This window comes from Macaca thibetana, chromosome 15 (genome assembly GCF_024542745.1).
Source record: "Macaca thibetana thibetana isolate TM-01 chromosome 15, ASM2454274v1, whole genome shotgun sequence".
NCBI lineage: Eukaryota > Metazoa > Chordata > Mammalia > Primates > Cercopithecidae > Macaca > Macaca thibetana.
In genome coordinates, this window is record NC_065592.1 from 58,684,717 (window position 1) to 58,711,800 (window position 27,084).

Here is a 27,084-nt window from a genome sequence, read left to right on the forward strand (position 1 = left end):
TCTGGGATATTTTGCTCACTAGGCCTCAGCCAGGTAACTGAATCCGGCTAAACCTGGCCCACAGTCTCGGAATCCGACTTGGCTCCCCGGTTCCAGAGGGATGTGAGGTTGCGAATGACTGCCGCCAAACCGGAAGGAACTCTGCGGTTCTCTGCCACAGTGGGATTGTTGCAGGCACGCAGCTCAGACTTCACTGGGGTTGGGAGATGCTCCTGTCCACGCTTCCTCATCCCAGGCTGGAGCACCGCGCCTCTATTTTTTTTTTTTTTTTTTTTTTTTTTTTAGGTACACGCCACATAACATAAAACTAAAACTTTTAAAGAGTAGAAGTCAGTGGCATTTAGAACAATGTTATGCAACCATCACTTATGTAGCCCGAAACATTTTCGTCAACTGCATAGGAGGCCCCGTTAAGCATACCTGTTAAACCCTTCTTGCCTCCAGCCCCTGGCAACTACAAATCTCCTTTTGTCTCTATTCTGAATATTTCTTATAAATGGGATCATACAATATGTGACCTTCCGTGTCTGGCTTCTTTCACCAAGTGTAGTGTTTGAGGAGTTCATTCCTGCAGCAGCATGTATCAGTACTTCATTTCATTTTATGGCTGAATCATATTCCATTGCATGAATATACTGGAAATTGCTCATCTACTCATCCAGTGATGAACATCGAGTTGTTTTTTTGGCTTAAATTTATTCATAGTGTTCTCATATAAATACAAATATGTAATTATTATTTTATTTCTATTTATTACATTAATTATTATTTATATTTTTATATTTTATTGTATTATAATAATTTTATAATATTATTATACTATGATAACAGACCGACTCCTATGGGCTGTCGGTGTGCTCTTCCACTGGCGTGCTCCCTGCCGCTGGGGTGCCCAGCTCCACGTCCAGTTCCTCCGATGAGTTCCTCTGGACGTACTGCCGCTTGTGTGTCTGCCTGCTAGGGTCTCAGGGTTTTCATAGGCAAAGGATGGGAGCGTGGCGGGACAGGGTGGTCTTGGGATATGCAACATTTGGGCATGAAGGAAGGAGTGCCTGTCCTCACCTAGGTCCAGTGGGCATAGGCCCAGGGGAGGGCCCTTACCAGGGACCCGTCTTTGTCTACCCAACACTTCCCTGCCCCTCTTCCCTATCATTGTGTTTCAATTACGTTTGTCTGGGTTCAGCACTCCCTTGGTTGCTGTAAAGTTTCTTACTGTTTCCCTGAGTTCCCACGAAGTCAATTCTGGCAGCTTTTGCTTATTTTTCTGTGTTTCTGTATAGGAATGGGCCCTATGAGCTCACTACTGTGCCACTTTCGCTATTATCTTTTGTTGTTGTTCAATTTGTGTTTTAGGGCAGGAAGGTCAAATGCTTCTGATGTGCCAATTTCCTGCCTCCATATATCTCCTGTGTCTGGTACTCAGTGCCCATGCCCGGCATCCTCACTTTCTGGGCATCCGTCTGTCAACATTTCTCTGAAGCTCGCTAGCTCTACCACTCAGCTGTCCCCCTGAAAAATTTCTCCACCTCCCCCCGCAACTGTAGGAAGCTCGCCGTCCTCCTTACCCTTCCTCAACCCCACTCCTGTTCTCTCCCTTTTTTCCCCCTTCCACCCCCATTTCCCCGACTTCTGCTGGGGGTGGGAGGGATAACCGGTTCGAAGACATTCCCCTCCCCCTCGCCGCTTCTCGGGCGATTGCTGATTCGCAGTCCTACGCTCCACTCGCCAGCAGGCTCCGCTGTGGTGTGAGCACCTCGGGGAGCGCAAAGGCGTCCGCTTTGAGGCGCTGGACCTCAGGCCAGGAAGAGCCTATCTCCGGGACCTTTTTATGGAGATCTGCTATTAAAGCTGCCACGCGTTTCCCGAGCACACCGAGCACACGCGTACTGGGCCTGACGACTCCAGGGAAGGACCTGCTCCGGAACTGAGGACTAGACCCAGGTCCCAGAACTACCGGTGGAGGAGGCCGCAGTAACCTCCGAAGCAGGCTGAGAGACTCGGGTGGGCTTTCTCCAGTGAAAAAAAACAGAAGCCAGAGGGAAAGGGTGGATAGAGCAGGAAAGAAGGATGGGTTCTAAGCATGGCTGTTCCAGGCCCTGAGGCTGCAGAATTGAATGCGGGACTGCAGTTTGGAGGCGAGGGCTTTCCATAACCACGGACTAAAGAAACCTCCGAACCAACCGACTGAGCGCCTGGGCTGTGGAGCAGAGGGGGAATAAAAGGCTCTGCCGACCGAAACCTGTAAAAGCTTCCTTTGGGGCGCGCGCCAGGAGGTTGGCGAGGCCCAGGCGCGCCCGGGGTGCGGCGACCTCGGAGCCCGCGGGACGGGAGAGCAGCCCTTCCCTTGGCCGGGCCTCCAGCACCAAAACTCGCTGGGATCCTCCCTGGGGCCCACGCCAGTGCCCTACACCCAGGTACTCTGGATGCGGCCAGGTGGGAGGGTCTTCACTTCACCTCCACCTCCTTCCAGATCTCACGTGCCTTATTTACCTAATCAAGTTTAGGAAATAGCAGAAAAGAACCTTTTTTTTTTTTTTTTTTTTGAGACAGAGTCTTTCTCTGTCGCCAAAGCTGTAGTGCAGTGGCGCGATCTTGGCTCACTGCAACCTCCGCCTCCTGCGTTCAAGCGATTCTCCTGCCTCAGCCTCCTGAGCAGCTGGGATTACAGGCGCCCGCCACAACACCTGGCTAGTTTTTGTATTTTTAGTAGAGACGGATTTTCACCATTTTGGCCAGGCTGATCTCGAACTCCTGACCTCAAGTGGTCCGCCCTCTTCGACCTCCCAAAGTGTTGGGATTACAGGCGTTAGCCACGGTGCCGGTCCAGAAAAGCACATTTAAAAACTACAGATTGATATCCTTGTTGAACATTGATGCTAAAATCCTTAACAAAATACTAGCTAACAGAATCCAACAACACATCAAAAAAAAAAAAAAAAAAATCCACCATGACATGATCAAGTGGGTTTCACACCAGGAATGTAGGAATGGTTTAACATATACCAGTCAATAAATGTGATACACCACGAAAACAGAATTAAAAACGAAAAATCAAATGATCATCTCAATAGATGCAGAAAAAGCATTTGACAAAATTCAGCATCCCGTTATGATTAAAACTCTCAGCAAAATTGGCATACAAGGGACATACCTTAATGTAATAAAAGCCATCTATGAAAAGCCACAGCCAACATAATACTGAATGGGAAAAGTTGAAAACATTCCCTCTGAGAACTGGAACAAGGATGCCCACTCTCACCACTCCTCTTCAACTGGCTAGGACTGAAAGTCCTGGCCAGAGCAATCAGACAAGAGAGAAAAATAAAGGGTATCCAAATCGGTAAAAAGGAAGTCAAACTGTCACTGTTTGCTGACGATGATTGTTTACCTTGAAAACCTTAAGGACTCCTGCAGAAAGCTACTAGAATTGATAAAATAATTCAGCAAAGTTTGTGGATACAAGATTAATGTACACAAATCAGTAGCTCTTCTATACACAAACAGCAACGAAGCAGAAAATCAAATCAAGAACTTAACCCCTTTTACAATAGCAGCTAAAATAAATAAATAAATAAATAAATAAAATAAAATAAAATAAAATCAAGTACTTAGGAATATGCCTTACCAAGGAGTCAAAAGACCCCTACAAGAAAAACTACAAAACACTGCTGAAAGAAATCATAGACAACATACAAATTGAAACATATCCCATGCTCATGGATGAGTAGAATCAATATTGGGAAAATGACCATACCACCAAAAACAATCTACAGATTCAATGCAATCCCCATCAAAATACCACCATCATTCTTCACGGAATTAGAAAAAACAATTCTAAAATTCATATAAAACCAAAAAAGAGCCCACATAGCCAAAGTAAGACTAAGCAAAAAGAACAAATGTGGAGGCATCATGCTTACTGATTTCAAACTTTACTATAAAGGCATAGTCACCAAAACAGCATGGTACTAGTATAAAAATAGGCACATAGACTGATGGAACAGAATAGAGAACTCAGAAATAAACCCAAATACTTACAGCCAACTGATCTTTGACACAGCAAACAAAAATATAAAATGGGGAAAGGACACCATTTTAAACAAATGATGTTGGGATAATTGGCTAGCCACATGTAGGAGGATGAAACTGGATCCTCATCTCTCACCTTATACAAAAGTCAACTCATGATGGATTAAGGACATAAACCTATGACCTGAAACTACAAAAATTCTAGATGATAATATAGGAAAAATCCTTCTAGACATTGACTAGACAAGGATTTCATGACCAAGAACCAAAATGCAAATGCATTAAAATCAAAGGTAAATAGCTGGGACATAATTAAACTAGAAGAGTTTTTCCACAGCGAAAGGAACAGTCAGCAGAGTAAACAGACAACCCTCAGAGTGGGAGAAAACCTTCACAATCTATGCATCTGACAAGGGACTAATATCCAGAATCTACAATGAACTCAAACAAATCTGTAAAAAAAAAACAATTCCATTAAAAAGTGGGCTAAGGACATGAAAAGACAATTCTCAAAAGAAGATATACAAGTGACCCACAAAATGCTCAACATCACTAATGATCAGAGAAATGCAAATCAAAATCACAATGCGATACTCCTGCAAGAATGGCCATAATAAAAAATTCAAAAAACAGTAGACGTTGGCGTGGGTGTGGTGAGCAGGGAACACCTTTACACCACTGGTGGGAATATAAACTAGTGCAGCCACTGTGGAAAACTGTGGAGATTCCTTAAAGAACTAACAGTAGAACTACCGTTTGATCCAGCAATCCCACTACTAGGTTTCTACCCAAAGGAAAAGGAGTCATTATTTGGAAAAGATACTTGCACATGCATGTTTATAGCAGCACAATTCACAATAGCAAAATCGTGGAACCAACCCAAAAGCCCATCAATCAATGAGTGGATAAAGAAACTGTGGTATATATATAATGGAATACTACACAGCCATAAAAAGGAATGAATTGACAGCATTTGCAGTGGCCTGGATGAGAATAGAGACTATTATTCTAAGTGAAGCAACTCAGGAATGGAAAACCAAGCATCATATGTTCTCACTGATATGTGGGAGCTAAGCTATGAGGATGCAAAGGCGTAATAATGATACCATGGACTTTGGAGACTTAGGGGGAAGACAGCGAGGGGTGAGGGATAAAAGACTACAAATATGTTGCAGTGTATCCTGCTCAGGTGAAGGGTGCACCAAAATCTCACAAATCACCGATACAGAACTTACTCATGTAACCAAATACCACCTGTACCCCAATAACTTATGGAAAAATTAATTAATTAGTTAATTAATTAAATGGGCAGCACTTTCTACCCTTTGAATTGGAAAAAACAGAACAAAATAAATGAATACATCATCATTTCCCTTTTCCACTCTTAGAACTTTTCTTTGAGTTAGTTGTCTTACATTTCAGTAGTTTTCCGAATTCTCAACTGTCTCTCAAATATCTCTCAAAAATCGTAATTGACTGTTGCTACAATTCTATCTATAGACTGTTTGGTCTTAGAGAACTTTTTCTCTAGGGAATAGAAGCCAAAGAACAGATCAGAGGACGTAGCTGTTACATTTTCTGTCTATGGATTACCATTTGAGATTATTTAAGTTGTTACCTCCATTAATATCTTTAAGGCATTTCTGAAGAAATTGAAAATAAGCATTGCCAAATCCCTGTCTCCATTCAGAAGGATAATGTAGCTGCCCCAAAGTCTGTTTGCACTCATTACTAAAAAAAAAAGATATATAAAATCTGGAAGGAAGTAATGCGCAGAGCTCTAACTCTGTAAGTAATATTCTCATTCCTTACTTCATTCAAGAAATAATCAGTGGCCACCTACTGTGTGCCAGGTACTGTGCTAGGTAATAACAGCAAAGGACTAAACATCTATCTCAAAGGGAAGATAAAACAAAAGTAGTAAATACTGGTGTTGTTCATAAACTTTTCAATGTTCTGTTCTAGATGCTGCCTTCTGAGAGAGTCTTCCCCATGGCATGGAGAAAAATTTATTAACAGACCAAATCCCTCCTGTTCCCCTAACTAAGACGAGTCTTCATGATTTGGTAAAGAGTGCCAAAAAGATTTAAAAAGCAAATTGGGCTGGGTGCAGTGGTGCACGCCTGTAATCCCAGCACTTTGTAAGGCAGAGGCGGGTGGATCACATGAGGTCAGGAGTTCGAGACCAGCCTGACTAACATGGTGAAACCCCATTCCTACTAAAAACACAAAAATTAGCCGGGAGTGGTGTCACTTGCCTGTAATCGCAGCTACTCCAGAGGCAGAGGCAGGAGACTCGCTTGAACCTGGGAGGTGGAGGTTGCAATGAGCAGATATTGCAGTAATGCACTCCAGCCTAGGTAACAAGAGTGAAATTCCATCTAAAAAAACAAAAAATTGAATAGCTCTACCTAGAAAAAGCTAGGGATAAGTATTTTCTCATAATTGGAAGTGGGGAAAAAGAGAAATATTACTCTCCCAATTATAAATCATTTAATAAAATAATTTTTGATGTTCATGACTTAAGTGAGAAAACTATTGATACAGACGAGATTTGAAGTTAGCAGCCCAGGAAGTAAATTTTAGGATCCTTCTACTTGTCAACCTCTAAGTCATCAAGACTGATTAACTGCTATCTTCTTTTAAAGCTAATGTTAAAGCTAATTTAACATGTAGAATGTTTTTATTAATTGCCATACTTTCAAGCTTTAGATAGGAATAGTAAAGCAAAACAGATTTGACCTCTAAATCAAAGACTTTATAGATGGGAAACTGAAGAAATAAGTATTACAAAGCTAAATAATAATCAAAAAAGTGTTTTTTAAGGACCATTGAAATGAGATTGATGTAAAGAGCAAGGAGAGAAATGGAATGTATTTCATGTTGTTAAGGAAAATACCCCAAGTAAGTAGCTCACAGGAAAGTGAGATTGTCCACTGGGTACTACCACAGGACCAAAGACTTCAACAAAGTGCGGTCAGAAAGTGACTCAGGGTTGCAAGAGGCCCATCTGCTTGGAGGGAAATTTGCATAATACACAGATGAGCAGAATGAATAATCTCCATCCCAGTCATATGTAAAGTAGACCAGTATTGAATTAAATAGAAAAGAAAGAACGTGATCTCACAGTTTCAGCTGGAAAGTAGTATTAATATTCCAGGAAATGGGGATGGTGAGGGTAGGGTTGATTGAAACGCATAACTTCTGGGCAAGGCAAAAAAATGTATATCTATATTTAGGTGCCTATAGGCAAATTAGATTGATTTTTCTTTCTTTGTTTTTCTCTTGTACAAGAAAGTGTTCCCTTAGTATTGAAAAGGGTATGGATAAACATTGCTGAGGGGAAGTATATTTGTATAACATCTATGGATAAAAATTAGCAATATCTAAGAAAAGTTTAAAGACCCTTTGTCTTTAAATTTGACTCAGCAACTCCAGCTCTAGAGATTTATTCTGCAGATATATTTGCACATGTGCAAAAGGGCCCATTTATAAGAATGGTCACTGAAGCTTTGTAATAACAAAAGATACGAAACAACAATCATAAATGAGTAGGGATTTGAATAAAATTTGAGGCTTTCCTACAACAAATAACATATAGCTATTAAAAGAAATTCAGCAGATCTAGTAATATGTAATGATTTTCAAGATATATTGTTGGGTGAAAAAAAGAAAGATTTGGAGTATGTAAAATACTCCAAATTAAATTTTAGAAGTATTCATATGTGTGTTGTATATACATAAAATATTTCTGTAAAGACACACAAGAAGTTATTGACTGCTGCCTGAGGGTAGTGTGTGGAGGAAGATTTACTTAGTACTAAATACAATTTGCTACCAGTTTTTGATTCAAGTGATGAATTATCTAATAAAATAATAAAATAAGCACTGGTAGGATGAAGTTTCTCCAGAATTGGCCACATTCTATTTAGTAACAATTGTGTAACTGTCAAATTGCACTAACAGGAAAAGAAAAAAGAACACACCAGGATAAATGAGTTAATCTTATTTTCCTCATTTATAAAATGGGTACAAGGGTAACTACTTTGTAGTGTTGTTGTTTAGAGTAGACATAAAAATATAAATTACCATAGTGTCAGATACACAGTAGTTATTACCTACCAGTACACACACACACACATACACATACACACACACACGCAGTCCTCTGGTTCAGGCTTCCAGTTTCCCCAAGCAATTCCCAGACCTAGCTGAGCTTGAAGTAGAAAGAATTAAGCATAACCAGAGCATCTTCTCACCATCACAGGATTTAGTATTAACCGTATGTCCATCTCTTAGACTTCCTAACATTACCTGTTAAGGTACTATACTGGGTGTTTGGATACAATGATGAGCAATACAAAACTCCGATACCTTAAAAAATATTATGCAGTTTGTACATGGATGTATTTACGTTCAAACAATACAAAATAAAATTAGTGTTTCTCCTCACTACTACTTCTTTCCCTAGAGGTCACTGGTGATATCAGTCCCTAAGAAAAATGATAAAAAACTATAAATTCAAAACTAAATATAGTCCTTTAAAGGGAGTGATACAGCTGAGGTGTCCTGATGGTTAAATGGAAGTTTACCTTCAACTTCAAGGGAAGTTTACCTTGATCTCTGGTAATCCTATAATCCAGTGCTGTCCAAAAGAGCTATCTACAATGATGGAGATGTGCTATATTTACAGTGTCCAACGCAGTAGCCATATTATAGCTATTTAATATTTGCAATGTCTTTAATGTGACTGAAGTACTGAATTTTATTAAATCTAAAAAGCCCCATGTTCCTTGTGCCTATCATATTGGACAGTATAGCTGTGGGATAAAGATGTGCAGAATAAAATAGATAGCAGGATATAGCAGAGAACAGATACAGAAAAAGAGAACATCTTGGACTTCCTATAGCACTGCAGTTTCCAACTGTAACTTTTACCTGCATTTCTGTCCTCTCTCTGCTATAATCTACCTAGAGTTGATTTCTATTACTTACAATCTAAGATTTTGTTTTAGTTTACTAGGGCTTCCCTACAAATACCATGGTACATGGTATACCACAGAGAGGGCGGCTTAAACAATAGTTGTTTTTTCATTGTCTGGAGGCTGGAAGTACAAGATCAAGATGTTGATGTTGACAGGTTTGGTTTCTCCTGAGGCCTCTTTCATTGACTTGCAGATGGCCACTTTCCACTATGTCCTTACATGGCCTTTTCTCTGTGCACATGCACCCTTGGTGTGTCTTCCTCTTCTTGTAAAGACTCCAGTTCTACTGGATTAGGGCCCCACCCTTACAACCTCATTTAGCCTCAATTACCTCTAAAGGCCTGATCTGTAAATATTGTCACATTGGAGGTTAGAGCTTCAACATATAAATCTTGGGGGAACACAATTCATTTCATAGCAGATTCCTAATTAATATACCTAGTTGCTTTCTTTCTTCTTTTTCTTTTTCTTTTCTTTTCTTTTTTTTTTTTTTTTTTTTTTTTTTTTGAGATGGAGTCTTGCTCTGTCACCCAGGCTGGAGTGCAGTGGTGCGATCTCAGCTCACTGTAACCTCCGCCTCCTGGGTTCAAGCGATTCTTCCGCCTCAGCCTCCTGAGTAGCTGGGATGACAGGCACCTGCCACCACACTGGCTAATTTTTGTATTTTTAGTAGAGATGGGGTTTCATCGTATTGGCCAGGCTGCATCTAATTGATTTCTCTGAATCTTATTCTTACTACAATTTGAAAATCTAATTAGATGAAGAAACTCTGGTAAAAATATGGATTTATAGGAACCCGTAACTTGTGGAAAGGTCTAGTTTCAACAAAATTTGTGGTGATACTTATTTGGGAATATAATTCTCTTGACAAGATATCTAGTGGAAGTATCAACCATACTTGTGGTTTGTCTCTTTAAGATTGTACCTACTACTTATAACCTCATATGTTCTCATTTATGTTTTTGATAAGGAATGTGTGTAAACAGCAATTTGCTAGTAACTGTTTAATAACAAACTGCAAAAAATAAATATATACATGTTTATTATAAATTTTACTGAAATAAAGGATATGTAATACACAATTTACAAATAATAATAAAATATACAATATTCTGTATTCTGTATGGTGAACTTATTATCATAGAATATTCTCACCGATTTAGCCAAACTCTTGTATCTTTAGTTAACCTATGGTTGCAATTAACAAATGAAAGTAATTCTGAAATAAATATCGATTGACAATTTCATTTATATTGATGAGTAAGATGAGAGTATAACAATAGAATTGAATGTCTGAAGTTGAGTCTTGTTAACAATATCAGTTAACCTCTTTGCTGAGTTTAAAACTGTTTTCAAACACTTAAAGAATATTCCTCAATATTTTGTGGTATTCACAATGTAACAGCTACAGACATTTTAGAGTTTAACCTACAGTATTAACCATGTTAACATTTCCCCCCATCATTTTAAGGCCAGTTATTAAGCACATTCATTTTTTTTAAGTAGACAATCAAAAAAACAATAACTCAAGCTCTGATTTAAGTTTTTTCAATATCCATGGTAGAAATACACCACCCATGGTCTATTTCATATCATATCAATGATATGATGTTATATCAGGGTGACATCACCAAATATAAAATCAAGAAGAAGCACACCAATATGCAGTATTTCCATTATAGAAATACAATAGACATAACCTCAAAAGTATAGATAATAGTAAAATAAATAGGGAGTAATGATATTATTTATAACCTTTGTTTTTAATATGATTTACTTAATTGTAACTTTATCCTGTAATTTTTAATAATGGATGTGCTTAACAACTGGTTTGCCATGTTCTTGAAAATTTAACAATTGGATCTCACTAGCTGGTTCGAGACAGTTTCAGCACACCACTGTGTATGTATGTGGATGTGGATGAGTGTGTGTTTGCCTGTGTGTGCACAACCCCAACTCAATACCATACTAGAGAGTTAGGATACTGAATGGAACAAGGTAGAATATAACAGACGGCAAGCCAATAGTTGACATTAAGAAATTAGTTGTTGTTTTAAATCTGAGCTGAATGATTAAAACAAAGAAGTATCATTCAAACCTCCAGAGCTGAACGAGGACACCGGAGCTAAACTGCCACTGGATGTTTTTAAGAATCGGGCTCAATGGGAAAGAAAAGTAAATGGAAATGGCTGGGCAATGTGGCTCATACTTGTAATCTCAGCACTTTGGGAGGCCAAGGTGGGCGGACTGCTTGAGCTCAGGAGTTTAAGACTAGCCTGGGCAACATGGCAAAACCCCATCTCTACAAAAAGTATAAAAATTAGTTGGGCAGATGCACATCCCCAACTCAATACCATACTAGACAGTTAGTATAGCGAATGGGAGAAGGGAGGATATAACAGAGGGCAAGGCAATAGTTGACATTAAGAAATTAGGTGTTGTTTTTAATCTGAGCTGAATGATTGAAACAAAGTATTATTCAAACCTCTGAGGCTGAGGTGGGAGAATTGCTTGAACCTGGGAGGCAGAGGTTGCAGTGAGCCAAGATCACCCCACTGCACTCCAGCCTGGGTGAGAGACGGAGATCCTAACTCAAAAAAAAAAAAAAAAAAGGTAGTAAAACAGAAGCAAGACAGTCAGTAATATTTTTAAAGTACACTTGATTTTTACAATAGTTTTAGATTTATAGAAATATTAGAATATAGTCTAGTGAGTTCTCATTAACCCTGTACCTAGTTTCCCCTTTATGAACATATTACATTAGCAAGGTATATTTATTGCAATTAATGAACCGATATCAATACATTACCACAATCCAAAGTCCATGTTTTAATCAAATTTCCTTAGTTTTTGCATAAATTCCCTTTGCAAACCAAGAACCCATCCAGAATACCATATAACATTTCATCATCTTGTCTTCTCAGGCCCCTCTTGGTTGTGACAGCTTTTCAGTTGTTCCTTGCTTTGGTCACCTTGACAGTTTGAGAAGAATGGGTCAGATGTTTTTTAAATATCTATCTTTTGGGATTTGTTAGATGTTTTTCTCATTATTAGATGGGACAATGGTTTTTTTGGGAAGAAGACTACAGAGGTTAAGGGTAATTTTCAGCCTGGCATGGTGGCTCACGCCTGTAATCCCAGCACTTTCGCGGGCCAAGGAGAGTGGATCACCCAAGGTTAGGAGTTCGAGACCAGCCTGGTCAACATGGTGAAACCCTGTCTCTACTAAAAATACAAAAATTAGCTGGGCATGGTGGCAGGCACCTGTAATCCCAGCTACTCGGGAGGCTGAGTCAGGAGAATCGCTTGAACCCAGGAAAGGGAGGTTGCAGTGAGCCGAAATCACTCCATTGCACTCCAGCCAGGGCGACAAGAGCAAGACTCCATCTTAAAAGAAAGAGGGGGGGATTTTCGTCATATACCAAGAGAACATACTGTTGATATGATTTATTACTGTTTATGTTGACCCTGATCACCCCGCTGAGGTAATTTGTGCATGTCAGGCTTTTCCATCACAAGTTGCTCTTTTATTTCCCTTTTTCATACTGTACTATTTGGAAGAAAGTCACTATGTGTGGCCTGAACTGTAACAGTGAGGAGTTATGCTTTATTTCCTTTAGGCTGGAGTATCTACATAAATCATTTGGATTTTTTCTGCATGCAAGATTGTTTCTTTGCCACCACTTATTTATTTATTTATTTATTTATTTACTTATTTATTTTTATTCACTTCTTTACTTGCATTAGTGTAGACTCGTGGCTATCTATTTTATACTTTGCGTTACAATTCAATACTGCTTTATTTGGCTCCCCAGACTGTTCCAGATTTGGCGTCAGGAGCTCTTGGTTCTTTCAGTACATCTCTTTGACACAGCCCCATCTTTGTGGGCTTGTTTTTGTTGTTAGCACTTCTTTACTTTCTGGCACTACAAAATGTTACAGGTTCATCTTGTATATTTCCTGCCCTAGTCCTAGAAACACCAATTTTTCTAAGAAGCCCTGTTTCCCTTTATTGCAGAGTGCTATTACAAACCATGAACTGGATGCCAGATGTGCTTGTTACTACTGGGGTACTGTTGCTTCTAGGCTTTCTCATTTGTCAGTGGAAGGAAATGTTTGTATACTAATCATGTATGCACACTTATCTATACGTGTCTATATGTAGCCATGTGTATGTATATGTAGCCATGTGTATCTACATTAAGCCAAATGTGATTTAATCTTAATATATCCAACTGTAATCCATTACCACAGAGATTATTTTAGCTTCCTCCCTTTGAATAGGCATAAATTCTCACTCCAGCAGAGAGAAACCAGCCTCACTATCCACAATTTACCATAATTTACTTAACTGCTCAATTCCAATACACGTCTATAGAAGTGTTAGACTTGTTAACCCATATCCCTGTGAAAAACAAGAGTGTGGTGTTTATACACAGTTTTTCATTTAGTATTAGAGACTCCACTAATTTCCAAAAGTTTCTTAGGTCTGCACTTCTTTCACCACCACCTGCAGTGAGGTTGTTTCACACATTTGTAATACAGTTAGATTATTTTGTCATATTCTACACTCTATCCTTGATATAGTTTGGATCTGTGTCCCTAAACAAATCTCAAGTTCAATCAATCCCCAGTGTTGGAGGTGGGTCCTTGTGGGTCTGGTGATTGGATCGTGCGGGTGGTTTCTAATGGTTTAGCACCATCCCTCTAGTGCTGTTCTTGTGATAGAGTTCACACGAGATCTGGTTGTGTAAGTGTGTAGCCCCTCTACTTTCTCTCTCTCCCTCCTGCTCCAGCCATGTAAGACATGCCTGCTTGCCCTTTGCCTTCTGCCATGATTGAAAGTTTCCTGAGGCCTCCCCAGAAGCTGTCATGCTTTCTGTACAGTCAGTGGAATTGTGAGCCAATTAAACCTCTTTTCTTTATAAATTACCCAGTCACAGGTGTTTATTTATAACAGTGCAAGAGCAGAATAATACAATCCTGGAATTTTCTGACATTCTTAATGATTTTTTAAAGTATTTATTTACTTATTTTAATAGTTATTTTAGGTTCAATGGTACATGTGCAGATTTGTTATATAGATGAACTGTGTGTTAGAAGGGTTTGGTGTACAGAAAATTTCATCACTGGGCAATAAACATAGTACCCAATAGGTATTTTTTCTGATGCTCTCCCTCCTCCCACTCTCCACCCTCAAGTAGGCAACAGTGTCTGTTGTACCCCTCCTAGTATCCATGTGTTCTCACATTTAGCTCCCAATTATAAGTAAGAACATGTGGTATTATGGTTTTCTGATCCTGTGTTAGTTTGCTTAGGATAATGACCTCCAGCTCCATTTATTTTGCTGTAAAAGACATGATCTCATACCTTTTTATGTCTGCATAGTATTACATGGTGTATATGTATCACATTTTCTTTATCTACTCTGCCTTTGATGGGCATTTAGGTTGATTCCCATCTTTGCTATTGTGAATAGTGCTGCAACGAACATTTGTGTGCATGTATCTCTGTGGTAGAATGATGTATATCCCTTTGGGTATATACCTGATAATGGGATTGCTGGGTTGAATGGTAATTTTTTTGTGAGTTATTTGAGGAATTGCTATACTACTTTCCACAATGGATGAACTAATTTACAGTTCCACCAGCAGTGTATACGTGTTCCCTTTTCCCTACAACCTTAACAACACTTGTTATTTTTTTGCTTTCTATTAGTAGCCATTCTGACTAGTCTACGATGGTGATATGGTTTGGTTCTGTGTCCCCACCAAAATCTTATGTCAAATTGTAATTTCCTCATGTCCGGAGAGGGACTCTGTGGGAAGCAATTGGATCATGGAGGTGAATTTCCCCCATGCTGTTCTCATGATAGTGAGTTCGTTCTCACAAGATCTGATGGTTTAAAAATGTGGCACTCCCCCTGCAACCCACTTCCTGCCACCTTATGAAGAAGGTGCTTGCTTCTCCTTCACCTTCCCCCATGATTGTAAGTTTCCTGAGGCCTCCTGAGCCATGTGGAACTGTGAGTCAATTAAACCTCTTTTCTTTATAAATTACCCAGTTCAGGTAGCTATTTACAGCAGTGTGAGAATGGGTTAATATAGATGGTATCTCATTGTGGTTTTGATTTGCATTTCTCTAATAACTGGTGATGTTGAGCATTTTTTGTCTGTATGTATGTCTTCTTTTGAGCAGTGTCTGTTCATGTTCTTTGCCCACTTTTTAATGGCGTTATTTGTTTTGTTTTGTTTTGTTTTGTAAATTTATTTAAGTTCCTTATAGGAACTTAAGGTGTGTGGTGTAAGGTCGGGGTCCAGTTTCTGTCTTCTGCATATGGTTTGCCAGTTATTCCAGCACCATTTATTGAAAGGGGAGTCCTTTCCCCATTGCTTGTCTTCAGTGCTGCAATGAACACTTGTGTGAATGTATCTTTATGGTAGAACGATGTCAGCTTTGTCAAATATCAAGTGGTTGTGGCCTTATTTCTGGGCTCTCTATTCTGTTCCATTGATCCATGTGCCTGTTTTTGTGCCAGTACCATGCTGTTTTGGTTACTGTAGCCCTGTAGCATAGTTTGAAGTTGGGTAATGTGATGCCTCCAGCTTTGTTCTTTTTGCTTAAGATTGCCTTGTCTATAAGGGATCTTTTCTGGTTTCATATGGAGTTTAAAACATCTTTTTTTAGGTTCTGTGACTAATGGCATTGCTAGTTTGTTAGGAATAACATTGAATCTGTAAATTGCATTGGGTGCTATGGTCATATTAATGATATTGATTTTTCTTATCCATGAGCATGAAATGTGTTTCCATTTGTTTGGGTCGTCTCAGATTTCTTTGAGCAGTGTTATATAATTCCTGTTGCAGAGATCTTCCACATCCCTGGCTAGCTGTATTTCTAGGTATTTTGTTCTTTTTGTAACAATTGTGGTGGGATTGTGTTCCTGATTTGGCTATCAGCTTGAATGCTATCAGGGTACAGGAATGCAACTGACTTTTGTACGTTGATTTTGTATGCAGAAAATTTGCTGAAGATGTGAATCAGATTAATGAGCTTTGGGGCAGAGACTATGGGGTTTTCTAGGTATAGAATCATGTCATTTGAAACAGGGATAGTTTGACTCCCTCTCCTCCTACTTGGATGCCTTTTATTTCTTTCTCTTGCCTAATTGCTCCAGCCAGCACTTCCAATACTATGTCAAATAGGAGTGGTGAGAGAGAGCATGTTTGTGCCAGTTTTCTTTTCTTTCTTTCTTTTTTCTTCCTTTTTTTTTTTCTTCTTTTTTTTTTTCTCTTGTTGCCCAGGCTGCAGTGCAATGGCATGATCTCAGCTCACTGCAACCTCTGCCTCCTGGGTTCAAGCGATTCTCCTGCCTCAGCCTCCCGAGTAGCTGGGATTACAGGCATGTGCCACCATGCCCAATAATTTTGTACTTTTAGTAGAGATAGGGTTTCTCCATGTTGGTCAGGCTGGTCTCGAACTCCCAACCTGAGGTGCTGGGCCTCCCAAAGTGCTGGGATTACAGGCCTGAGCCACCGCGCCTGGCCTCTTTTTTTTTTTTTTTTCTCTTTTTTGGCAGGTTTTCACTCTCACCCAGGCTTGAGTGCAGTAGTGTGATCACAGCTCACTGCAACCTTGAGCTCCTAGGCTCAGGTGATCCTACCACTTCAGCCTCCTGAGTAGCTGGGACCACAGGGGTGCGCCATTACGCCTGGCTAATTTTTGTTATTTTTTTGTAAAGACAGGGTTTCCCTCTGTTGACCAGGCTGATCTCAAACTCCTGGGCTCAAGTGGTCTGCCTGCCTTTGCTTCCCAAAGTGCTGAGATTACAGGCATGAGCCATTGTGTCTGGCTTGTTCCAGTTTTCAAGGGAAATGCTTCCAACTTTTGCCCATTCAGTATGATCATACTGAAAGAAGGCAACATACATTCAGTTTGCAATACATGGCTGTTATTATTTTGAGGTATGTTTCTTCAATACATAGTTTATCGAGAGTTTTTAACATGAAGGGATGCTGAATTTTATCAAAAGCCTTTTCTGCATGTATTGAAATTATCATGTGGTTTTCAGTTTTAGTTCTGTTTGTGTAATGAATCACACAAACATATGTTTTGTATATATTAAACCAATCTTGCATCCCAGGGATAAAGCCTACTTGATTGTGGTGGATTAGCTTTACACTGTGCTGCTGGATTCAGTTGCTAGTGTTTTGTTGAGGAGTTTTGCATATATGTTCATCAAGGATAATGGCCTGAAGTTTTCTTTTTTTTGTTTTGTCTGTGCCATGTTTTGTTATCAGGATGATGTTGGCCTCACAGAAGGAGTTGGGGAGGAGTCCCTTTTCCTCAATTTTTTGGAATAGTTTCATTATTAATGGCACCAGCTATTCTGTCTACATCTGGTAGAATTCAGCTGTGAATCTGTGTAGTCCTGGACTTTTTATGTTTGTTAGATGATATGGTTTGGACCTGTGTCCCCACCCAAATCTCCTGTTCAATTTTAATCCGCTGTGTTGGAGGTGGGGCCTTGTGGGGGGTGATTGGTTCATGGGAGTGGTTTCTAATGGTTTAGCACCATCCCACTACTGCTGTTTTCATGATAGAGTTCTCACAAATCTGATTGTTTAAAAGTGTGTAGCATCTCCCCTCTCTCTCTCTTCCCCCTGCTCTGGCCATGTAAGACATACATGCTTTCCCTTTACCTTCTGCAATGATTAAAAGTTCCCTGAAGTCTTCCAAGAAGCTGTCATACTTCCTGTACAGCTTGCAGAACTGTGAACCAATTAAACCTCTTTTCTTTATAGTTACCCAATCTCAGGTATTTCTTTATAGCAACATGAGAACACATTAATACAGTTGGCTTTTTATTACTGACTTGACGTTGGAACTCATTGTCTGTTTAGGGATTCAGTTCTTTCTGGTTCATTGTTGGGATGGTGTTATGTGTCTTGGAATTCATCCATTTCTTCTAAATTTTCTTTCATGTTTTCTGTTTGTTTGTTTGTTTGAGATGGAGTCTCACTCTGTCACCAGGCTGGAGTGCAGTGGCACAATCTCGGCTCACAGCAACCTGCCTCCTGGGTTCAAGTGATTCCTCTGCCTCAGCCTCCCAAGTAGCTGGGATTACAGGTACGTGCCACCATGTCCAGCTAATTTTTTTTTTTTTTTTTTTTTTGGTATTTTAGTAGAGATGGGATTTCACCATGTTGGCCAGGATGATCACGATCTCCTGACCTTGTGATCCACCCTTGGCCTCCCAAAGTGCTGGGATTACAGGCATGATCCACCGCACCCAGACTTCTAAATTTTCTAGTTTGTGTGCTTAAAAGTGTTTATAGTAGTCTTTGTTTTTTTTATATATCTGTGGGTTCAGTGGTAACGTCTCCTTTATCATTTCTAATTGTGTTTTTTTGGAACTTCTGTCTTTTTTTCTTTATCAGTTTAGCCAGTAGTCTATCAATCTTATCAATATTTTCTAATAACCAACTCCTGGATTTGTTGATCTTTTGTATGGTTTTTAGTGTCTCAGTTTTCTTCAGTTCAGCTGTGATTTTGGTTATTTCTTGTCTTCTGGTGGCTTTGGGGTCTTGCTTTGCTCTTGCTTCTCTAGTTCTTCTGGTTGTGATGTTAGGCTGTTAATTTGAGATCTCTCTAAATTTTTGACATGGGTATTTAGTGCTAAAAACTTTCCTCTCTTAACATGGCCCTAGCTGTTTCCCAGAGATTTGGATATGTTATATCTTTTTCTCATTAATTTCAAAGAATTTCTTGATTTCTGCCTTAATTTTATTGTTTACCCAAAGGTTATTCAGGAGCAGATTGTTTAATTCCTATGTAATTTTATGGTTCTGCGTTATGTTCTTAGTACTTATTTCTAATTTTTTGTTGTGCTGTGGTCCAAGATTGTGGTTGGTATAATTTGTTTTTTGTTTTTTTTTAAATTTGCTGAGTATTGTTTTATGTCCAATTTTGTGTTTGATTTTGGAGTATGTGCCATTTGGCAATGAGAAGAATGTATTTTGTGTTTGATTTTGGAGTATGTGCCATTTGGCAATGAGAAGAATGTATTTCCTGTTGTTTTTGGATGGCAAGTTCTATAGGTATCTATTTGGTCCATTTGGTCAAGTATTACATTTAGGTCTTAAATATGTTTGTTAATTTTCTGCCTTGATGATCTGTCTAATTCTGTCAGTGGGAGTGTTGAAGGCTCCCACTATTATTGTGAGGGGGTTCTAAGTCCCTTTGTAGGTCTCTAAGAACTTGTTCTGTGAATCTGGGTGCTCTTGTGTTAGATGTCTATCATATTTAGGATAGTTATATTTTCTTGTTGAACTGAACCATTTAGCATTATATAATACCCTTCTTTATATTTTTTGATCTTTGTTTGTTTAAAGTCCATCTTGTCTGAAATTGATTGTAACCTCTGATTTCTTCTGTTTCACAGACTTTTCGCCATCCCTCATTTTGAGCCTAAAGATGTCGCTGCGTGTGAGATGGTTCCCTTGAAGACAGCATACCATTGGGCCTTGCTTCTTTATTCAGCTTGCCACTCTGCACCTTTTAATTGGATCATTTAGCCCATTAAGTTAGTACTAATGTGTGTGGATTTGATTTTGTAATCATGTTTTTAGCTGGTTATTATGCAGACTTTTTTGTGTGTGTGTGCTTTTCCGTGTCATTGGTCTGTGTACTTAAATGTGTTCCTGTAGCGGCTTGTAATGGTCTTTCCACATTTAGTGCTCCTTTCAGGATCTTTTATAAGGCAAGTGTGTTGGTAACGAATTCCCTAAGCATTTGCTAGTATGAAAATGATCTTATTTCTTCTTTACTTATGAAGCTTAGTTTGGCCAGATGTAAAATTCTTGGTTGTAAATTTTTTCTTTAAGAATGCTGAATATAGGCTCCAACTCTCTTCTGGCTTATAAAGTTTCTGCTGAAAGGTCTCCTGAAAGCCTGATGGGATCCCCTTTGTGGGCAACTTGCCCCTTTTCTCTAGCTGCCTTTACCATTTTTTTTTTTTTTTTAATTTCAACCTTGGAGAATCTGTTGATTATGGGTCTTGGGGATGGTCTTTTTGTGTAATATCAGCAGGGGTTCTCTGCATTTCCTGGAGTTGAATATTAGCCTGTCTCATGAGGTTGAGGAAGTTTTATGTATGATATCCTAAAATATGTTTTCCAAGTGTCTTGCTTTCTCCCCATCTCTTTCATGGATGCCGGTGAGTCCTATAATTGGTCTCCTTACATAATCCTCTATTTCTTGGAGGTTTTGTTTATTCTTTTTTAAATTTTTATCTGAATGAGTTATTTCAGAGAGCCAGTCTTTGAGCTCTGAGATTCTTTCCTCAGCTTGGTCTGTTCTGCTGTTAATATTTGTAATTACATTTTGCAATTCCTACAGTGTATCTTTAAGCTATATCAGATCAGTTTGGTTCTTTTTTATGATGGCTATTTTATCGATCAACTTCTGTATCATTTTATTGTGATTCTTAGCTTACTTGGATTGGGTTTCAGCATTGTCTGAATCTCAATGATCTTCATTCTTATCTGTATTCTGAGTTTTATTTCCATCATTTTAGCCCTTTCAGCCTAGTTAAGGACCCTTGCTGGGAAAACTAGTGCAGTTTTTTGAAGTAAAGAGGGCACTCTGGTTTTTTGAGTTGCCAGAGTTCTTGTGCTGGATCTTTCTCATTTGCATGGGCTGTTCTTTCAGTCTTTAACATTGCTGTAATTTGAGTGGATTTTTTTTTTTTTCTTTTTTCTTCTTTGATGCCCTTGGGTGTTTATTGTATAAGGCAGCTTTGGTTGACTGGTTTCAATTCTAGTCCACTCCTGGGTCTTGGAGGAGCCCCCTCCAATTACTGTCTCTGTGCCTATGTTTCTTTTGTTGGGTGTTTGGGTCCACAGTGTTCCCTCAGGCAGGAGCTGCTGTTGGCAGACAAGATGTATCTTTGCCAGGCAGCACTAATATGCTATCCATGTGCTTCTTGGAGACATGTGGGCTTGTGTCTGTTCACAGAGTTCAGGTAGAACAGAACTGCTGGGTTGGAAGCTCTAGTGGGTGGGCTCTGTCTGGCTATGGGAGGCAGGGATGAGTGGAGTTGCTCACCCTCCTCTCCAGATGTTTCCAGGGCAGCAGGAGGTTGTGACCCTCAGCAAATTCTGGCAGAAGTAGGACCACTGAGCCAGAAGTTCTAACAGGTATGGCTCACCTGGCTTCTAGCAGCAGGCATGGTTGGGGACACCAGTCCTACCATCCAGATGCTTCCTGGGACAACAGAAGGCTGTGCACATTGGCTGAGTTCCCACAGATATAGGTCCTCTGGGCCAGAAGGTCTAGGAGGCATTGCCTGCCTGGCTACCAGTGGCAGGAATGGGTGGGTCTACACACCCTGCTGTCCATGTGTTTCTTGGGACAACGGGAAGCTGAGCCCTCCAGCTGAGTCCTCATTGAAGTAGGAGCACTGGGCCAGAAGCTGTAGCAGCATTGCCCACCTGGCTATCAGTGGTGAGGATGGGTACATTCTCCTGCCTTGACGTCTGAGTGCTTCCTGGGACAACAGGAGGCTGTGTCCATGGGCTAAGTTGACACAGAAGTGGGACTACTGGGCTGGAAGCTCTATCGAGGGTTGCCCGGCAGGATACCAGTGGTGAGGGGTGTTTGGAGTGGCTAGACAAGTTCAGGCTGAAGTGGGACTGCTTGGCCAGAAACTGGCATCAAGCCCTGTCCAGCAAGAGAGGCTGGGGCAATCTTACTGCTCCCAGGCACTTCAACTGTGCCCTGCTTTGGGGCTGTGACGCCACTGCTGGTCTGCTCAAGGGGCCAAAGCTTGTAGAGGTACCCTCTCCTTTGAGGACACTGAATTTCCTGAAGCGTTTTCAAGCGAAAGCTTTTTGTCCTCTCATGATTAACCTAGCTAGGTCAGCAGGTAAATTTCAAATCTTCTTTGCTCCCATTGTCTCTTTCTCAACTGGTATGGGTTGTATTGTGTCCCCCCCAAAAATACATATGTTGAGGTCCTAACTGCAATACTTCAAAATGTCACTTAGTTTGGAAATAGAGTCATTACAGGCGTAATTCAATAAGATAAGCTTATACTGGATTAGAGTAGACTCCTAATCAAATACGAGTGGTGTCCTTATAAAAAGAAGAAATTTATTCACAAAGACACACAGAAAAATGCCATGTGGAGATGAAGGCTATCTCAGTCTGCTTGGACTACAACAAAAATGCCATAAGCTAGTGGCTTAAACAACAGAAATTTGTTTATCATGGTTCTGGAGGCTGGGAAGTCCAAGATCAAGGCACTGGCAGAATTAGTGTCTGGTGAGGGCCTGTTTTCTGCTTTACAGATGGTCCCCTTGTCACTGTGTCCCCACATAGCAGAAGGGATGAGAGAACTTTCTGGACTCCTTTTTCTAAGGGTACTAATTCCATTTATGAGGGCTCCACACTCATTACCTAATTATTGCCCCAAAGAGCCACCTCCTAATCCCATCATATTGGGGGTTAGGATTTTATCACATACATTTTAGGGGGAGACAACATTCAATCTACAACAAAGGCAGAGGTCTGCAAGTCAAGAAACACCAGATTTCCAGCAAATCAGTAGAATCTAGGAGAGAGTCATGAAAAAGAATCTCCCTCATCAACCCAGAAGGAAACAGCCTTACCAGCACCTTGATCTCAGATATTTAGCCTCCAGAACTTAGAGGCAATACATTTCTGTTATTTAAACTATGCTATTTGTGATACTTTGTTATACAGCCCTAGTAAACTAATATACCAACCCTAAATCCTATCTCATTTTAAGATTTAGGCCATTCAACCCAACTCTTCCTTCAGCTATCAGTTTAATGATTATTTCCTCCAGAATACTTCTTTGATCAGGATCTTTGATATAAACTTTTACAGAACCTTTTTTTTCTTCAGCACTTATCTACGTCAGTCTGCAATTACACAAGATTTAATGTTGCTAGATTAATATTAGCCTTACCTCTATACTCTAAACTCCAAGATAGCAGCAAAAATTTTTTTACACACCATCATATCCCTAAAGTAGGTACTTAGCAAATACTTGTTGAATGAATTAAAGCATTCCTTTGTCTCAAAAGTTGATTCCTTTTTGAAATACAAATAACCTTTGGCAAATATAATCCACCAAGCCCTATCAGTTATACAATATTTAATATGTACATGAATGGAAGCCCTAAGAGGGCACTGAGTTTTGTTGTCAAATAATTGTTTCCTAAATGACAATTGGCTTCTTTCTGAATCCTAAATTTTTATCTTGTCCACTTTGATCATTATTTTATTGACTTCCACAGGCCTCTGGTCTCCAGAATCATCTTTATGGTCTTTTAGCAGCAGCTGCCTCTGATACTTTTGTGGGTATCTTGGCAGCAATCGCCAGATTTTAATTTGTTATGGGCATTACCTGACATCTTGGCCACACTCCTACCTTTGACAGTGTTTGTCTTCTAGTGAGGCTTTAGAACATTCAGAAGCATACAGTCTGCCATAAATTTTAGTTTCAAGTAGAGAAAACTTTTTTTTTTTTAACTTCCAATACTATGTTGAATAGGAGTGGTGAGAGAAGGCATGTAGAGAAAACTTTTCTAAATGGTATCCACAGACAGCTAGTGCTAATCTTGATATTAGCCAGGGATATACTATTACTCACCTTGGGGAAGATAATACCGTGGTGATGAGTGTGGATGCAAGGGAGCCACAGCCTATGAGATGCTTCTTAGATTTTTTCTTTAAATGTATTTTCCCAATTGGATCTCCAATGGCAGACATTGTACAGGGAAATGATGGTGGATTCAGATATCACACAAACCCAAGGGAAAACGTACCAAAATTCAGCTGCATAACTGGTACATTTTAAAATTTAATTTAAAATTTTAAGTAACTATTACACGTGCAGGGTTTGAAAAATCGAATATTACTATAGGGTGTCATGATTTCATACAAACACATATTTGGTCTTTGCTCCAACTCACTTTGAAAGTTGTCACCTGAAAGCAAATATAAGAGGGTTGTAACTTTTAGCACCCCTGTCCACTTCTGGGGGTTGGGGGAAGGAAGGGAATAAAGATAATGTTCAAGCACCAATGGTTGACAATTTAAGTAATCATACCTATGTAATAAAACCTCCATACTAACCTCTAAACTTTGGGATTCAGAGAGCTTCTGGGTTGGTGAACACAATGAGGTGCTAGGAGGATGGTGCACCTGGAGAAGGCATGGAAGAAAGAGCCCCCACACCTTGCCCCATGAATCTCTTACACTTAGCTATTCCTAAATTGTATTTTTCATTATAAACTGGCAATCAAAGTGTTTTCCTGAGTTCCCGTTAATCATTCTGGTAAATTATTGAACGTGAGGAAGAGGTCAATGGACCCTCAAATTTGTAGTTAGCTGCGTGGAAGTCATAGCCAGATACTGGAGGAAATTAGAATTCAGGACCCAGTTCAGTTTACAAGTAGATAACAAAACCTCAAAGACAGTGAACTAGGCTAGAATCTAACAATGAGTGTGCTATAGTTTTCTACTAATACATACTTTTTCTCTTTATAGTCATGCCCATTCCAAAAATAATCACAGTAAAACTGATTTGTTTGCAAAATAGGCCTAGTCCCATTACACTTGGCCTGATTACTTACATATGAATAGTGATTCATTATATAAGCTTTTTTAAAGTGTACTTTGCTGGGGCTTTTAATAAGGAGTCCCAAATTAGAATTTAAAAAGTCTTTCCAAGCTAGGAAGGCAAGCCAAGCACTTGTCATCAGACTTCATCTGCAATACCTATAAATTTGGGTGAATTCTCTTCTTCGTTAGGTTCTTAAAATCTCCTTAAGGGTCCTCACCCTTCAAAAAAGTAAATTTTCTCTCAATCTGTAAGGTCAGGAATCCTGTGAGCAAGGTACCAGGGCGGTTTTTTCCAAGGGGCTTTATTGGGCTCTTAAAGTCAAACTTTGTTCCTAAAAACTGTATGGTCATATAATTATTTATTTATTTATTTATTTATTTATTTATTTATTTATTTATTTATTTTTTGGAGATAGAGTTTCGCTCTTGTTGCCCAGGCTGGAGTGCAGTGGCGCAATCCTGGCTTACTGCAACCTCTGCCTCCCAGGTTCAAGCAATTCTCCTGCCTCTGCTTCCCGAGTAGCGGGGATTACAGGTGCCCGCCATCATGCCTGGCGAATTTTTTTGTAGTAGAGACGGGGTTTCACCATGTTGACCAGGCTTGGTCTCGAACTCCTGACCTCAGGTGATCCACCTGCCTCGGCCTCCCAAAGTGCTGGGATTACAAGCGTGAGCCATCACGCCCAGCTGGTCATATAAAATTTTATGTGTATTTTTAAATATGATATTCTAGTTAAAGCCTTGGTAATACAACCAGTGTTTCTAATTGTGTCTTGTTATAGGAAGAATATATTCTTTTTTTTTTTTTTTGAGACAATCTCATTCTCTTACCCAGGCTGGAGTGCAGTGGCACAATCTCAGATCACTTCAGCCTCCACCTCCCAGGTTCAAGCAATTCTTGTGCCTCAGTCACCTGAGTAGCTGGGATTACAGGTATGCACCACCATACCTGGCTAATTTTTGTATTATTATTATTTTTCATAGAGATGGGGTTTCACCATGTTGGCCATGCTGGTCTTGAACTCCCAGCCTCAAGTGATCAGCCCTCCTTGGCCTCCCAGAGTGCTGGGATTAAAGGCATGAGATACTGTACACAGCCCAGAAGAACACATTCTTATTGCAGTTGTGCATATAACGATATTGCCTTGGAAATAATAATACTTGCTAGTAGTTTCTGAATTCTGGAGGGATCAGGTAAGAGAAAAATTGTATGCTTCTTTTCTGTTGATAAAGGCATAATCTGCTAAATTTCTGTAAGCTATAGATAGTTTAAGGAAAAAAGAAAAGAGTTATCTTAAATCTGAAAAACAAGACATTAAAGAAACAGCAATTTTTCAAACAAAAAGTCATAAAATTATCATTATTATCAATACACTTTATCCCATGTGCATTAGTCTGTTTTCACACTGCTGATAAAGACATACCCGAGACTGGGAAGAAAAAGAAGTTTAACTGGACTTACAGTTCCACATGGCTGGGAAGGCCTCAGAATTATAGCAGGAGGTGAAAGGCACTTCTTACCTGATGGTGAAATGAGGAAGAAGCAAAAGCAGAAACCTCTGATTAACCCATCAGATCTCATGAGACCTATTCACTATCATGAGAATAGCATGGGAAAGACCAGGCTCCATGATTCAATAACCTCTCCCTGGGTCCCTCCCACAAAATGTGGGAATTCTGGGAGATACAATTCAAGTTGAGATTTCCGTAGGGACACAGCCAAACCATATCACCATGTAATTAATTTTTCTTCTCCTTGATCTTGGGTTAGCAATTTTATAAACTTAGTTTTTCCAATAGAGTCCTGGAAATTGTTATGCAGTCCAATGTTATGACCTTAAAGTTACCAGAAACCCATACCTTTCAATATTTTCCATAAATCTTCCTGAAAACAAAGCATTTGGAATAACTTTCAGGAAAGTATCAGAGTAAAACTACTGTTTGTGGATGACAAGAGACTTAAAAATGGCCATGGTTAAAGATCTGATGAAAGTTCATTATAATGCAATTGACGATATAATTTGTTATTTCTGAGAAATACATTTTAAGGTAACTAAAATTATGACTGATAACATATCAGGACATATCAGAGTTCTAGAAGTTCACAGAACATCTGGAAAACTTACATAAATAACATTATAACGTAAAAAGGTTAAACATCACCCTTATTTGACAACTTCCTATGCAATTCAACATATCAAATCAGCCTAATTAGTGTAACGTCTCTTCTTTTAATTTTTTTATTTTTTTCTTTCTTTCTTTCCTTTCTTTCTTCTTTCTTCTTTCTCTTTCTTTCCTTTCTTTCTTTCCCTTCCTTCCTTCTTTCCTTCCTTTCTTCCTTTTTCCTTCCTTTCTTTTCTTTTCTTTTCCTTTTAGACAGGGTCTCACTTTCTTGCCCAGCCTGGAATACTGT

At 39.5% G+C, this 27,084-nt stretch overlaps 1 protein-coding gene across 2 annotated transcripts in view; it reads right to left on the reverse strand.

The window, feature by feature from the left end:
* Positions 1–23,887: 23,887 nt before the first annotated feature.
* Positions 23,888–27,084, reverse strand: part of MTAP (methylthioadenosine phosphorylase) — a 117,826-nt gene continuing 114,629 nt past the window's right edge. For both annotated transcript variants that reach the window (XM_050761140.1, XM_050761142.1), the window contains 2 exons: positions 26,134–26,192; positions 23,888–24,034 (listed from right to left, as the gene is read on the reverse strand). In XM_050761140.1, coding sequence (XP_050617097.1) covers positions 23,975–24,034; positions 26,134–26,192 — 119 coding nt within the window. In that variant the 3' untranslated portion in view covers positions 23,888–23,974. The remainder of the gene's footprint in view (positions 24,035–26,133; positions 26,193–27,084) is intronic.